Here is a 15,986-nt window from a genome sequence, read left to right as displayed (position 1 = left end):
CACCTGGGAAGCTCATTTATTTGCAGACGGTCTGTGCCATCTCAGAGAAGCAACTCTCCGCATCACCGTGGTCGGCCGCACCTCAGAGCTCAGGAGCAGACTCACAGAAAGGAGGGTGGAGGGTAAGGAGGGAAGGACAGAAGCCAAGGAGGAGGGGGAGGATGAGAGCCAGGAGGGAGGAGCACGGGCTGGAGCACCCTTCTCTGCCGGTCAACTGGAGGCCAAAGGGCCTGCTGCTGCCACGCTGCCAGGCTCCCGACGTTCACAGTCAGTCACGGTTCTCTGCTGCTCTCCTGAGAAGAAACCAGAGAAGATGTGGGATGTGGCAGAACAGGACTCCAACACTGTTACGGCTTATTTGTTTTAATGTTTGTTTCTTTATGTTTTGCCTGCATATATGTCTGGGCACTATTTACATGCCTGGTCTGTAGAGGCCAGACTAGGAACTGGAGGTATAGATGGTTGTGAGCCTCCGTGGGGGTACTGGGAATTGAACCCAGGTGATCTGAAAGAACAGCCAATGTTCTTATGCACTGACCCAGGTCTCTAGTCCCTTGTGGTTCTTTTGGGATTTAGGGGAGAGGACTTAGTCTCATACATCCCAGGCTGGCCTTGAACTCTCTATGTATCCAAGGATGACCTTAAACTTCTGAGTCCCCTGCCTCTCCCTCCCACATGCTGGGACTACAGGCATTGGCCACCATATACTGTTGTGTATACAGTTTCATGTAAACTATTCACATACTCTACCAACTGAGATATATCCCGAGCCCTGCACCGAAATATTTTTAGGGACTAAATTTACAATGAAAACGGACAGACCAAGCAGCATAAATGTAATCATGACTACTGAGAACTCTGGCCGCCGAGGGAAATGGAAGTGGGGTAGAAGGGCCATCTGCACACCAGGTTGGGATCAGCTCTATTCACAGTAGTCAAGAAGTGGGAGAAACCCAAGGATCAGCTGTGCACAGATGGGTAAACAAAGTGTACATACTACAGTGGTCAGTATCCACCTTTAAGAGGAAGGCAGCACAATGAGATGACAGAGAGTGGTGGATCTGAGGACACTATGCTAGGACAAACACCTCACTCTGGCTGCATGAGGTACTCAGTTGTCACAGCATGGGGACAGAGAGAGTTATATGGTTGCCAGTGGCTGCGGGAAGTGAGGGATGAGGAGAGCGCTGAAGGGCAAAGTTTATGTGGCAAGAGGTGGTGGTAATGACAGCATGGCGACACACTTGGATTTAATAACACCAAACCAAACAAGGGTGAGGGCTCATGCTCTCCTTGTACCCACGAGCATCTCGGCAGACACTGTGGACCCTGGATGACCATCAAAAGGAACGTGGAGTTGGGGGTTTGGAGGGACCACCCAGGACAACCAGCATCTGTCCTAAATTCGCTCTCTATCGCTAAGATCAAAGACCATGACCAAAGTCAACTTGGGTAGGAAAGGCTTGTTCCACATGGCTTGTTCCCTGCTTTCTTTTATGTCCTAGGACCACCTGCCCAGGGCTGACACCACTTGCAGTGGGCTGGGCCTGCCTCCCCACATCAATCTTTAATCAAGAAAACACCCCACAGGCTTGCCTACAGGCATGGCCATCGAGTTCCCTCTTCCCAGATGCCTGTAGTTTGTATCAAATTGACAGGAAGCAACCAGCACATCATCCAAACCCCACAGCCACGCCCCAGGGACTGGAATGAAGCCTCTCTTCTTCGCCGCCTTAGGAAGCCATTCCATTTCTAGTGCTGTCCATACCCACGTCAGGAGAAGTCAACATGTCCGCAGGAGGCATAGTTTCCAAAGCTGTCCACCGTGAACCTCTGGGAGATGTGAATAGAATTGAGCCTCAGGGAACCAAAGTAGAAGTTCTCAAATGTCTGCAAAGGAAGAAATCAGATAGAGCTGGAGATGAAAATGTTCACTCTCCCTTCTGTCTTTAAACACCACACCACAACAATCCCAGCCTCCCCCGCCACAGGTTTCTCCTGTCAGTGTTTATTATGAATAATGATCCTAGAGAGGAGGAATGGGGGTGGAGTGAGAAGGGACAGCCGGTTCTCCTCCTCATTAGTCCTAAAGCCTCCCTGAGAAAATGCATTGGAGAGGAAGGCTGCAAAGTCAAAGCCAAGATGTCTCTACCGAGCAGACACTCCAAGAACACGCAGTAAAGAGCCTGGAACGTAGATAGCCGAGCAGTGGTGGCACACACCTTTAATCCCAGCACTTGGGAGGCAGAGGCAATCAGATTTCTGAGGCCAGCCTGGTCTACAGAGTGAGTACCAGGAGAGCTAGGGCTACACAGAGAAACCCTGTCTCGAAAAACCAATAAAATAAAATAAAATAAAATAAAATGAGCCTGGGGCTGCATGCACTCATGGGGCTTGACCACAGGCTTTGACTTTCAGTTACTGACCCAGGGAGTCCTGGTAGTATCAGATTTTCTTAGGGTGACCTAAAAGCCCAAAGGACGTGTTCCTCTACCTTGTCAACAGCTCTTACTAGGGTCACTGATGGCCTAATAAGGGGATGAAGCTCATCCCAAACAGGAGGGGGACAGTGCAGCAAGGGACACTCGATGCTCAAGCGTGCAACCCTGCCAGAGAACACTGCATGTTTCTGGAAGCCCTTCAGTTAGATGAGAACTCGGGCCAGCATTCTCTAGGAACTGTTCCACACTGCATCTTCCATTCTGAGTGCTTCGAGAGCGGCAGTGGGAGGGAAGGATCTGACCTTGTGAAAGTACATTCAGAAGGCACACAGTCTGAAGTGACAGTGGGATCCATCCCAGGGGACCGAGGAAGGGTTGCAGATAGTAATCTATGGCCACACCACCCCAACACACCCCATCTCATCTCAAGCTAAGTCAGGCCTAGGAAGAACCAGGATGGGAGAAGTTTGTTTGTTTGTTTGTTTTGGTCCTGGACTTGAGCTCAGGGTTTCTGCATGTGCTCTACCTCCAAGCTATGCCCCCAGCTCCAAGCAGCCTTTCAATATGAGTAGCCAACACCACTGAGTAGAATCTAAGGGTGGAATAACGCTCTGCACACTGGCAGCTGTCTTCTCACTTTTTGACCAGCCCCACGCCCATGAACTCCAGGCTCTGCCACCTCTCTTCCTCCTGCAATTAGTGGCTCAGAAAAATGTCTGAGATTCATTAAAAGCTAACTTTACAAAGTCCAGTAAATATTGATTCTTCAACATGACATCAATTTGACCCCAGAGGATCTATGTGGAGGCTGTGAGCTGCGCTCTCTTGTCTTTTTGAAGGGAGACCAGCTCTCTCCTGCACTGACTTACACAATTAACCCTGTTTCTTGGCTCAGGCAGCCTGTGCAAACCATATCCACTCTTGTAAAAAAAAAAAAAAATTTGAGGCTGAAATAGTTATCTGCTAATCCCTTTGCTGAACATTAATTTAAAGTGAAAACCACATAAACAAGACTGACAGCTTTACAGCTTTGCAAACCAAAGCCCTCTAGGTACAGACAACACATAATAACCAAGAGACAAAGGAGGGGCAAAATGATGCCATTGGGGCTCAGTGTCCTACAAGTTGCTATGGAAAGACTAGTGGCCTTTGAGACCTCTACCCCTCCCTGTGTCCACAGTCCCAAGCAAAGGTACAAGGAGCTGGAATGAGCCACCCACGCCTGGACTTTTCCTCTTACAGACCCCCAGACATCATCTGCCCAGGAGGACCCTTACTACTCTCAGCCTGATGAACGGAAACCGCGCATGTGCGGTAATGAAGTTAGCTAGACATGATTCCAATGAAGTACTCAGGAGGATCAGCAGGGGAGTAAACATGCACGCTCACCACACTCTCCAGGCCAGTGCAGGCTGTGAAGACAATGTGTGCAGTGACCACCCTCCCCACCCCCACCCCCCCACCAAACCCGTGTGGGACAAAGAAAGTCACAGTGAGCAGAGACAGGGAGACAGACCTGCAAAGATGCCTTCTAAGTTGTCACCTGTTACTGAGACCCAGGAGTTTCTTATGGTGTCTCTAACACCTCCCTATTCTCTATGTCTGGCATTTATTTTACCTTCCCAAGTTCCTGCTTTCTCTGGTGCCGTAGCATCCAGTCAAATGGATTTTGCACATAGCTGTCTGTAGCTCAGGCTAGCCTTCTTTCTAGCCTTTCCACCTCTGTCTGTGTTCCTGTTCTCTCTGAATGCTTGGAAAGACTTTGGGACAGATGATCATGCACTGATTTCTCACCTATTTTATTCCTTAGTCACTGTTATATTTTTAGCGCGAAGCCTTGCTGTCGGTGCTATCAATTATTTCTGGTGACTCATCAGAACATAAACCCTGTGGAAGGAGAAACCAAGACCTGTGTATTCTGTATATTTCCTAACAGTACCTAGTTGTCTACGTGGGACCAATAAATATCTGCTGGGCAAAATAACAACAAACCTCCTGCTATGGCCTCACCCTGTCTGCAAGTGCATGGTGGGGACAATGTGACATGTCTGTGTGTAGGCTGGAATTAATTTATAAGTCCGTCAAGAAATCCCTGAAGGGGACTTACCAAAACTTGTATTACCTCTAATTAAGCTGGGAGTGGGACACATATCTCAATTCTAACTAACACACCTTTAATCCCAACACTTGGGAGGCAGAAGCAGCCAGATTTCTGAGTTCAAGGCCAGCCTGGTCTACAGAGTGAGTTCCAGGACAGTCAGGGTTACACAGAGAAACCCTGTCAAAAAAAAAGAAAGAACGAAAGAACGAAAGAAAAAAAGAAAGGAAGAAAGAAAGGAAGGAAAAGCCTAGTCAGTAAGGGAAGCTTACAGAGTCTGCTGGATCTCTGCTTCTGTCTACTGGGAACTGGACTCTGCTCTTGGCTCGGTTGCTGATGCGGAGTATCACTTAGCACTGTCAATGGACATCTTGTGCAGGTACATGGCATGGCTCTATCTCCTAAGTCTTAGGGTAGGAAGCTGATGAGAAGGAGGAGGTGTGACTATGGTCTTACCATGAGTCCCTGCTTGCTTGTCTCCAGGTCTGAACATGTGTACAGACATGCATTCTCTACTTCAGTGAAAATGCTTACCTGGAGCCAGGATGGAGGCAAACACCTGTAACCCCACATTCAGGAGCCTCAGGCTAGAGGACTGAAGCTTTGAGGCTAGCCCAAGCTAGGTGACATCCTATCTCAACAATACAAACAAAACCAAAAGCCTCCGCTGCAAGTGCTAAGTGTGTGGTGGTGAGAGGACCAGCACTGCTGTCTCTGAGTCTAAACCAGCTGTGAGCAATGCACCCCAGTCTGCCATCGTTCTAAAAGGCTACAGCAGAGCCTAGAACAGCCTCGCCTGTGGTTCTGGCCGCTCTCTGCTTTCTGCTCTCCATGTGAAGAGGCTCAGCCTCACTTCCAACATCTATGAATACCATCAAGCCTGCACCAACCTGGTGACTGTGACTCTCTGAGACAGCAGCCAACCAAACCCTTGCCAACCTTTAGGTTATCCCGTCAGATATTGTGGGCCACCCAGAGGGGACTAGAACTGGGCTGGACCTTAGGGCATGTACAAGACAGGGCATGGGGCTCAGAGGCAGAAATGAGTGTGGTGAGCAGGGCCAGGGAGGCGTCCTGAAAGTTACAGTGAGAAAGACTCAAGGAGAGACGAATTGATTCCGGAAGCCCCTGAGGTCAGGTTCACAAGCTAAACCTCGTGCCAGCCAGAGAAACCCACTGAAGGTATTCGAGCAGGCGGGGAGAGTCCATCTTGAGGAGATTAGCTGGATGCAGAGGTCATCTCAGCTGAGACAGAAGCCTTGGAAAGGCTGGAGTAGTGAAGCAGCAGGAACGAGGGACAGAGAGAACATTCTGGGTGTGGAGAAGCCAGGAAGCCACTGTAAGCAGGCACAGGAGGGTGTCAGAGCATTTCTGAGAAGAATCACTCTCGCCTGGCCTCCTCAGGCACCTGCACGCTGCACATGCCCACAAACAGACATAATCCATCCAGCTGTCTGTCACTATGGCTGTATCTCCAGCTGTCACGTCTCAGGCCCTTCTCCAGTCTATAGGTTATGATCATGCATTAGACATGAGCTCTGGAGCACAGTTAGACATGTGGAAGCATGTTGCCATAAAGAACTTTACAAGTATCCACTTTTAAAAATTGAATTGTAGCCAGGCAGTGGTGGCGCACGCCTTTAATCCCAGCACTTGGGAGGCAGAGGCAGGCAGATTTCTGAGTTTGAGGCCAGCCTGATCTACAGAGTGAGTTCCAGGACAGCCAGGGCTACACAGAGAAACCTTGTCTCGAAAAACAAAACAAAACAAAACTTTGTTAGTCTTCACATAGTAGGGAATGAACCCACTGTTATGAATTAGAAGTATGCCCTTGCAATCTGTTTGTAAAAAGTTGCTGGTTGCTTCTTTTAACTTTATGATGGTGTTTATGTGTCCATTTAAATTGTTATGAACTCATTCATGACAGGAGATTTCATGCTAAAAGATGAAACTGAACCGTAAACAGCATTAACGGCAGGCCACTGCCGGCTGCATCCTCACACCCTGAGAAGTGGAAACTTCTTTTCCTCCATGGCCCTTCTCCCCTGAAGTGGGTCCTGAGATACTCCCTGGAGAGACTCCCACCTTGTGACTGTCTACACTTAGATGACCTTGACTACAGGGAGCTGAGGAAGCCCTGAGTGACTGTGTTGGCAGAGGCAAGGCCATGCCAAGGACGCCATGCATAGCCTCAGCTCAGAGGGACGCCTTCCTGGGGGACCAAATGCAAGCAGTGTGCAAACAGCGTCCATGATGGCTCTCTTCCCCAACCCTCCCATTCCCAGATACTGACAGCCTAAAAACTGCTTCCCTGCAGACACTTTCCTACCGAGAGTAGCTGAACCTGTCCCCTTAGTCCAGCTGTAGACCATAAACCAGTCTTCCCTGTTTACCTGCATACAACAGCCCACCGCCATGCTCAAGTCTCTATAGTAAAATGCTGAGATTCCTAGGTGCCGAGGCTCCATCTGAGAGCACAGTCCATCCCAGTTTTCTGTTTCTGGGTTGGCCTTCTTGTCTTTTATTTTACTTTGGTTTTTATTTTTTGACAGGGTAGCCCTCTCACTGTGTAGCCCTGACTGTCCTTGAACTCACAGAGATCTGCCCTGTCCCTGCCTCCCGAGTCTCACTGTCCCCTGTCAGGTCCAAGTGCTATGGATCCATGTAAGGACAGCATCACGCTGTATCACCAGGGAGAAGAATCTAAGAGTCCTCACTGTGTCCAGGCAGACTTCTACATGTTCCGAGGGCAGGCAGCATGGTGACTGGTTGCCTGCAGGACTTCATTCACACCTGACTGCACACAGTTCTGGCCTCTCCTTCCCTCCTCTCCCTCTCCTGGCTCAAAGGAACTGTGTGCCAGCTACTCTGGGTATGCAAGCTCTTCTTTGAGTTTCATATTTTCTGTGACTTCTATAATGTCTGAAGGTAACAGATCTGTGTTCTGTCTCCCTAGAAACCCAGTTACTATTACATTTAAAGATTAAGCTCTTGAGGGAAGGAGGGAAAATTCTCTTTGTCCTTCCAGTTCACTGCAAGCTGGCCATATTCTCTCATGCTTCAGTTGTGTCTCCCCATGCATGACCTTCTACTCTCTAGCAAGTGTAAGAAGAAAGACAGGTAAGTGTTCTCCACTCTGGAGGCTCTTGTATTATATACAACGTGGTAACTGTGTGTGTTCTCCCCTCATTAGTCCGCCTGAGTCTTGAACCATCACCCTGCCCTGGTCCTGTACTCCGTGTCTGACCCAGCCTGAATTTCCTGCCTAATTGTGTGTAGCCCTGAAGACTTAATGTCCCAGTTCAAAGGCTGCTCTTTGTGGGCTGCCCAACTGGGTGGAACTCAAGATGGCTACCAGGGTGAGCACCTGCAACATTCTAATGCCACCTGAATGCCACATTCCACAGCACTGAGACAGCTGACAGACGACAACAGTTAAGAACCGTAGAAGAGGAGGTACCCAAATGCCTGGGCGATCTTGATGGGTACCCAGGAGAGATAAGAGCATTCTTCCCCTTTGGTAGCACACCCCAGTCCCTCACATCTGTGCCCCTGCTCCCTAATGGGTGCGGAGGTGGACTTGTAAGTTGAGCTTCCAATTCTCCCATTTTGGCTAAGAATCTGCTCGCTCACTGCTGAATGTAGTTCTGTTGCTGGCTCCTCAGTCCCCAGAGAAAAAGGCTCCAGTTTAGTAACGGCCTAGTGAGAGGAGAGACATCGATCTTTTCCTGTCATGTAAGGTAGAGAACCGAGGCTTCTTTCAGATAGCCATTTAATCCCTCGCTGTGGGCGGCTCCCCTTAAGAGAGGTCTCGGGAAGGCCTAGCCTAACCTTCAAAAGCTAACACATGGCTTGCACAGTGAGCTCTTCCCCTGAACCTGGTTCCTGGGTCAGCTGACTAGAGCTCAGCTGAAAATTTGTAATTGAATTTTGGGAGAGAATGAGTATAAATGAACTAAATTGCTCCACTGAAGTCAATGCCTAAATGACAAGGAGAGACAGAAGAAAAAGCTCAAACTACAAGTTCAAAAGCAGCAGAGAAACCCCGACTGCTCTTTTGAACTTAAGGCAGTTCAGGAGGAGCAGGAAGACAAAGCATTCTGTTGTTTAGGAAATAGTAGATCTGGTGGGAGATTTAATAAAAAAAAATCCAGTCAAAGAATTTCAGGCCCGTGGAGTTTTCCTCCTCCTGTTTTATAACAACCCCGGGGATGCTGAGCTCTCAGCATTATCTCCCTAGCACTTTCCTGATACTCATACAGCTCTGTGGTTATAGGGGTCCCTTAAAGGAACATAATGAACAGCTACGGAGAAGGACTGCCGATGTGGGGAGACTTAACAGGAATGGAAGACTGCCAGTGTTCTCCAGGGACAGCAGTAAGGACAAACTTGAAAACTCTAAGAGGAAGCTCTAGTACCCAAGTCAGGGAGGATTTGAAAACTGTAACGTACACACAGCGATCCTGTGCCGTGGACACAAAGATCAGGAGGAAACTAAACTCTTCCAGGCAATACAGTATACACCTTTAGTCCCAGAATTTGGGAGGCAAAGGCAGGTGAATGAATGTCTGTGAGTTTGAGACCAGCCTGGTCTAAACTAAATAGGTCAGCCAAGGCTACATAGTAAGACCTGTCTAAAAACTGCAAAGAAAGAAAGAAAGAAAGAAAGAAAGAAAGAAAGAAAGAAAGAAAGAAAGAAAGAAAGAAAGAAAGAAAGGGGGGAGGGAGGGAAGGAAGGGAGAGAGAGAGAGAAACTCTTTAATGTGTGCTCATGTGTGTTGGGGTGCAGATGTATATAGAGGCCAGAAAACAATCTCTGCTGGTGTTCCTCAGATGTCATTAGGTTTTTATTTTTGTTTTTTGAGACAGGGTTTCTCTGTGTAACAAGAACCCTGGCTCTCCTGGACTCACTTTTTTTTTTTTTTGGTTTTTCGAGACAGGGTTTCTCTGTGTAGCCCTGGCTGTCCTGGAACTCACTCTGTAGACCAGGCTGGCCTCGAACTCAGAAATCCGCCTGCCTCTGCCTCCCGAGTGGTGGGATTAAAGGCGTGCGCCACGCCTGGCTGGACTCACTTTGTAGTCCAGGCTGCCCTCATTAAGCTTGGCCTGCCTCTGCCTCCTGAGTGCTGAGATCAAAGGAGTACACCATCATGCCTGGCTGTGTCATTGTTTTTTGGGTTTTGTTTTTGAAACACAGTCTGACTCATGGTTTGCAGATTAGAGTAGAAAGACTACCAAGTTCCATAAGTCTGCTGTAAAACCACCTGAACATTGTCAAGAATAAAGTCAAACACCATGTTCCATACAGACTCCACTGACTGCTGCATCAACCTGAAGGTGAGGAAGAGGCACCATTGAAGAGAAAGCTCCAGCACGCATGGTTGTCCTTCAGACTTAGCTTCATTCTTGGTTTTTTTCTTTTTTTCAAAGATATTTTAAATTTTGAACTGGATACAACGGCTCATGCCTTTAATCTCGGCCACTGAGTTTAAAGGCCAGCCCAGGCAGTAAAACCAAGTCTTAAGAAAATAAACTTGGTATAAAAGGCCTATTAGGGCACTCAGAAACATTTCATGGTCACTTGTGTATTGGACATAACCATGGAAGTGGTTATTTTTAACTTGTCAACATTATTATATGGCATTTAAAACCAGGAACCTTAAAAACTTGTTCTATCCATATGCCCTCAATTGATTGTTGGGACATGCTTTTTTTTCCTCTTTAAGTAAAAAAATTAATAAATTTAAAAAAAGAAAGAAAGAAAGACTACCCAGAATGCCCCAGAGGTCTGCCTGTCTCTGCCTCCCACACTAACACTGCACGCACACGCTGGCATGCTTGGCCTTTTCACATGTTTTCCAGAGCCTAAGCCTGGTCCTCGGCTATGCTGGACAAGCCGTTCTATGACTGTACCAAACCCATCGGCTTTACATTGCCAGTGCAAACTGGAACTTTCATCAGCTGAGCCATCTCCCCAGCCCAGAAAATTAAACCTTTTCTGTCACCAAGTGAAGACAGATTGAGAGCCACTGGGACAAAGCAGGTTAAGGTCAAAACCAAGGGTCCAAACTGGGCAGTGGTGGCGCATGCCTTTAATCCCAGCACATGGGAGGCAGAGGCAGGCCGATCTCTGTTGAGATCATGAGTCTGGTCTACAGAGTGAGTTCCAGGACAGCCAGGGGGCTATAGAGAGAGACCCAGTCTCAAAAACAAAACAAAACAAAACAAAACAAAACAAAACAAAACAAAAACCCAAGAGTTCTCTGACAGAGAACTCAAAGTTAAAATGGAGTCTTCTTAGCCAGCATCGTGACACACACATCTGTAACCCCAGCATGGGAGAGGGAGGCGTAGGAGCCAGCAGGTTTGAAATGAGCCTGAGCTACATATGGCCCTGTTAGAAAACAATTCCAAGCACCCTGCTGGCGCGCTCTCATGCTCTGTGGAACCACGGGCTTGAGTTTGTTTCCTGGGGAGAGCACAGAGGGGATTATTGATTTCTAGTAACACAGTGGTTTACACTGGAAGAAAGCAAGCAGCAAGCCAGAATGCTGACTGTAGCCATTTTTCCCAGCATTCACCTTGGACCCGCAACTCCTTCCTCCCAGTCTGGTGGCTAACCATCAGACACCAGGAGGGGCTGCAAAACTGAAACTGGAAATCTTGGAGTGTGACCTCAAGGTACAGAACTAAAGGAAGGCTGGTCCTAACAGGAAATAAGCCTGCAGGGCTTCCTGCCCCTTCTTCACTCTCAGACAAAGCAGTGGTCATAGTCCTCAAGTTCGGTCCTCAGCTCTGGAAAAAACAACAACAACAACAACAAAAACACACACACACACACACACACACACAAAAAACCCAAAGATCCCTCTTTGGAAAACAAGTTTATTTATGGGAAAGTGAGCTGACTCTGCCACTAGCAGCACTTGATGCTTGAGGCCTGACCACCCTGATTCAGTCCCAGAACCTAGAAAAAGATAGGAGAGAATCGACTCCCAAGGGCTGTCAGTGATCTGCACACATGCACATATGTTCAAACACACACACACACACACACACACGCTCACTCGCTTGCTCTCTCTCCCCCCCCCAAATAAAATAGTTTATTTATTAGTATTGTGTGTGGGTGTGTGCTGGGGTGTGGACATGTGTGTGCCAGAGATACGTGTGGGTCAGAGGATAACTTACAGGAGCCAGTTCTCTCCTACTGTGGTTTCAGGGACTGAACTCACACCATCTGGCTTTTGTGACAAGTGCTACTACTGGCTGGCCCAAAGATTTCTCTTTTAAGAAAATGTGCTTCTTGGGCTGGAGAGATGGCTCAGTGGTTAAGAGCACTGACTGCTCTTCCAGAGGTCCTGAGTTCAAATCCCAGCAACCCCATGGTGGCTCACAGCCATCAGTACAGCTACAGTATACTCATACACATAAAATAAACAAATAAGTCTTTAAAAAACAAAGACAAGAAAATGTGCTTCTCATGCCGGATGGACTCAGTGAGCTCCACTGCAGTAAGAGAAGACTCAGTTTAAGTTCATAATGGAAATGCGAAGTGTGTGATGGGATTGAGGATGTCATTTAGTGGTTGAGCGGCTGCCCCAGGATGTGTGAGGACCTTGGTTCACTCCCAGCACCAAGGAAGGAAGGAAGGAAACACACAGCATGTAAGTCCTGCATTGTAGGACAATGAAAGGCAGCCTGGTTCCTAGTGGAGCACAGGCTGGAAACTCTGGTGACCCTGAGGGACAGCAGACAGTTTGCCATGCTCCCAGACACTAGGCTCATGCACGAGGCCACAGCCCTCCATAGATTTGTGGCCATAAGTCACATAAGGGCAATGCCCCAAGTCCCTCCATAGGTAGAAGACATGACCTGTGGTCCTGTAGCTTCAAGACAGATCTCCATTTTAATGGGGTACCTAAAGGCCTGGAGACTTAGTCAATAAACTCCCCTTCCCAGACACTCCTCCCTGCAAAAGGTATTTAACCTCAGGCCCGCCCGGAAAAACTGGGATAAAGTTTTTACTCATCCACTTTCCCCCATGACAATAAATGTCTTAAAACCATGGACTGTCTCTTTTCATTGGGATCTGCCATGGAGCAATGAAACAGACCTTCGCCTAAAGAGCCGGCTGTCTAATCTTCCACAGAAGGCTTCTCAGCACTCCTAGCCACGGCCTCCACCAAGCCAAGGACAAGCCAAACAAGCCAAGGACTCTCTCCTCCTGGCAGGACCCAGCTGGAGCTCTCCCCTCTTTTCCCTTTCGGCTCCAGGCTAGATCCAGCCCATGTGCCCCCACTGCATTCTCAGCTCTTCCGCAGCATCCAGCAGCGCCTGGGTGCCCAGAGCCTGAGAACCAGACACCATGGCCTCCCTGCAGGCTCAGAGACCCCCAAGCCAGCTCCGGCTGACTGTGCTCCCCATCCCCAAGCTCCCCCTAAGGGATGGTGCTTTCTCTTGTTTTCACACATGTGACCAGAGTTCTGAAGCCCGTGTGGGGGTGTGGGGGTGTGGGGGGGGGTATTAAGGAACACCAAATGCACGATACTTTGAAGCTTCCCCAGTGCTTGACTTTCAGACTGTTTTACCAACTTCTACTATTACACAGTTACCCTGTTTACAGTTCACAGTAACAGTAATGGTACTATCTAATACTTAATCATAGTGCTTGCCCACCTACCTCTCTACATGGGAAGGCAGGTAACAGGATAACTGAAGACAGTGTGAGTGACAAGCACTTTGAGCGCCTTGGAAAGATGCTCCCTGTACAAAGCTTAAATAACACCTTTCATCTAAGGATCTAAAAGTACCTACAAATCCCAGCTCATTAACCCTTCAAAAAGTTGCTGTGATGAGAACCAGAGCTAAACCTAATTGTTCTCACTTAAGAGATAAGAACCAGGGCTGGCCTAGGACCACTGACTGAGCTAAATGAAGAGCTCCTAGCAGCAGGCCTAGCATACTGGCCAACAGAAGGCTGTGACCAAGAGGCAGTGTACTGCTCTTGAGAATAACTAGTCGGTATCCAAGAAGCCAGCTTGGGAGGAAACTCCGCCCTTAGGCTGCAAGCATAAGTGCTCACATGTTTCAGGGCTGTCGTGGCTTGACTATGAAATGCCCTCACAGTACTTAGCCCTGAGTTGGTGTTTCTTGAAACCACCATTTTGGGAGGTTCTTGAAACATCAAGAATGTAGGGCCTAACAGGAAGTTAGTTACTGGAACTGTGCCTCTGGAGATAACACATGGTCCTTTGCCTCTTACTTTGCTCTGTCCTGTCCACCATGCATTGGACAATCTCTGCTACCACCCTTTGCTGCCATAATGCTTTGTGTCATCATGGCCCAGAGTCAAAAAAGCCAAGTACTATGTGCTGAAACGCTGAACTGTGAACCAAAAATAATAATAATTAATAACAAACAAACAAACAAACAAATAAATAAATAGATAAATTCTTCCCACAAGTTGTTCCTGTCAGGTACTGGACTGCAGTGATGATTTAAAGACACACACACACACTCGCTCACGTACATACACACACAGAAAGTTGACGCTGGAGAAGTGGGAGCCCATTACTCTGACTCACACTGTGGTTTGGAAGCTTTTGGAACTTTTGGGGGGGGGATTAGCAAGTGTCTGGAGAAGCAGGTCTAAAAAGCTTAGAATGCTAAAGTCTGGTACAATGGCTGATTCTGGTAAGAGTTAGAATAGCAGACCAACAGAAATGTAAGCAGTCACAGGCAGAATCCGGAGGCTTCAGACAGGAACACTTTCAATGGGAACTGGACTGGAAGCCATTACTGCTATACTCTGGCAAATAACAAAGCCTTTACCACAACCTACACTTTTGTCAGAGGCTGACTTTAAAAGCGACACACTGACAAATCTAGCAGCCATGTCAAGTCAGCTTTGCATCCAGGCATGGTTGCTAGGCACTTCTGGCTAAGTATATAGTAAGCATCAGAAGCAAAAAGAAGGGTCCAAAATACTAGAAAACATTGCAGTTTGGCCATGAAAGTCAGTATAAAGACGTTTCAGTTAAGGAGCTGGACATGATGGCTCACACTCATAAACCAAGTACTTAGAAGGCTGAAGCAGGAAGCTTTCCATGAGTGTGAGGACAGCCCAGGTACACAGTGACATCCTGCTTGGCCCTGCTCCCCCCTTCTGCCCCTCCACAGAAACCCTAGGGTTAGGAAGCCGCTGTTTCTGGAGAATAATGTCACTAGGAAGAAGCCATAGGGGCATCTTAGAACTGCTCAGTCCCTAACCATCATGGCCTCAAGGGTGTAAACGTGCCTACATATTTAAAACACCTTCCCTACCAGGTGGTGCAAGCTTTTGATCCCAGTACTTGGGAAGCAGAGGCAGGCGGATCTGTGAATTCAAGGCTAACCTAGTCTATAGAGTAAGTTCCAGGACAGTCCTGCCTAAAAAAGCCACAAACAAATAAACAAACAAACACTTCCCTTGAGAAGACATAGTGGCTAAGTCAACCTGATAGCACAGAGCCACTTACAAAGTTGCTTACCTAGGAATCAACTGACCACACTTAGCCTTCTTTGAACAACTCAGCCATGTGGACAACTATACTCAGTGCTCAGGCAGCCTAGGCCTCGGACTAGTGAGGTGTCTTGGCACTGGGCCCTCCCCCTCAGCAAGGCCCACACCATCCCCAGCAGACTGTCGGCCCGTGCCTGCTGCTCCCTACTTCTGTCTCCCATGTTCTCTGCTGCCAATTACCTCTCTTAGCCCCAGTTCTGCTTTGGGGATAGGGACAGGGCCAGTTCCCAGGTCTTTGCCAACTCTGACTTCTGTTTCAGATGTACAGGCAGGCAGAGCAGAAGTTAAAATCATCCTCAGCAACACAGAAACATTTGAGGCTAGCCTGGGATGAGATATTGTCGCAAGAAATAAGATATTACATAATAAACAGAAACGTCTTAACATCAGGGTAGGTGAGAGGGCTCAGTGGGTAAGGGAGCTCACAACACCAAACCTGATGACCTCAGCTCAATCCCTGGATCCACACGGTAGAACAAGAACTACATACACACACACACACACACACACACACACACACACACACACACACACACGCGTGCACGCCAAAATACCACCCCAACTCATGTCATGAAAACTTGTAAAGAAATTGATTAATGGGCTAAAAATATAGTCAATTTTGAAAATATGTTACTAATCTATTTTGCAATTAGGATCACAAACATTTTTTCAAAGTTCTATTTGTTAAAATTCCTACAACAGCCAGGCATACACACCTGGGAGACAGAGGCAGGTAGATCTGAGTTCGAGGCCAGCCTGGTCTATAGAGGGAGTTCTAGTACAGCCAGGGCTACACGGAGAGACCCTGTCTTGAAAAACAAAACAGCAGCAGCAACAACAAAATCCTCAAACCTAGAAGCTGCTGCTGAGCCTCGGTGGAGGGGAC

General features: G+C 47.9%; 1 protein-coding gene across 3 annotated transcripts in view; it reads right to left on the bottom strand.

Annotated features, from left to right (window-relative positions):
* The window catches only part of Ascc1 (activating signal cointegrator 1 complex subunit 1), a 93,508-nt gene continuing 77,522 nt past the window's right edge, over positions 1 to 15,986 (bottom strand). For all 3 annotated transcript variants that reach the window (XM_021174518.3, XM_021174519.3, XM_029482653.2), the window contains exons 10-11: positions 1,769 to 1,890; positions 1 to 293 (exon numbers count right to left, since the gene is read on the bottom strand). In XM_021174518.3, coding sequence (XP_021030177.1) covers positions 1,774 to 1,890 — 117 coding nt within the window. In that variant the 3' untranslated portion in view covers positions 1 to 293; positions 1,769 to 1,773. The remainder of the gene's footprint in view (positions 294 to 1,768; positions 1,891 to 15,986) is intronic.

This window comes from Mus caroli, unplaced genomic scaffold (assembly GCF_978045245.1).
Source record: "Mus caroli unplaced genomic scaffold, Mus_caroli_1 scaffold_9, whole genome shotgun sequence".
Lineage (NCBI taxonomy): Eukaryota > Metazoa > Chordata > Mammalia > Rodentia > Muridae > Mus > Mus caroli.
The sequence above is the reverse complement of the archived record's forward strand: the minus strand, read 5'-3'. Positions and strand labels throughout refer to the sequence as shown.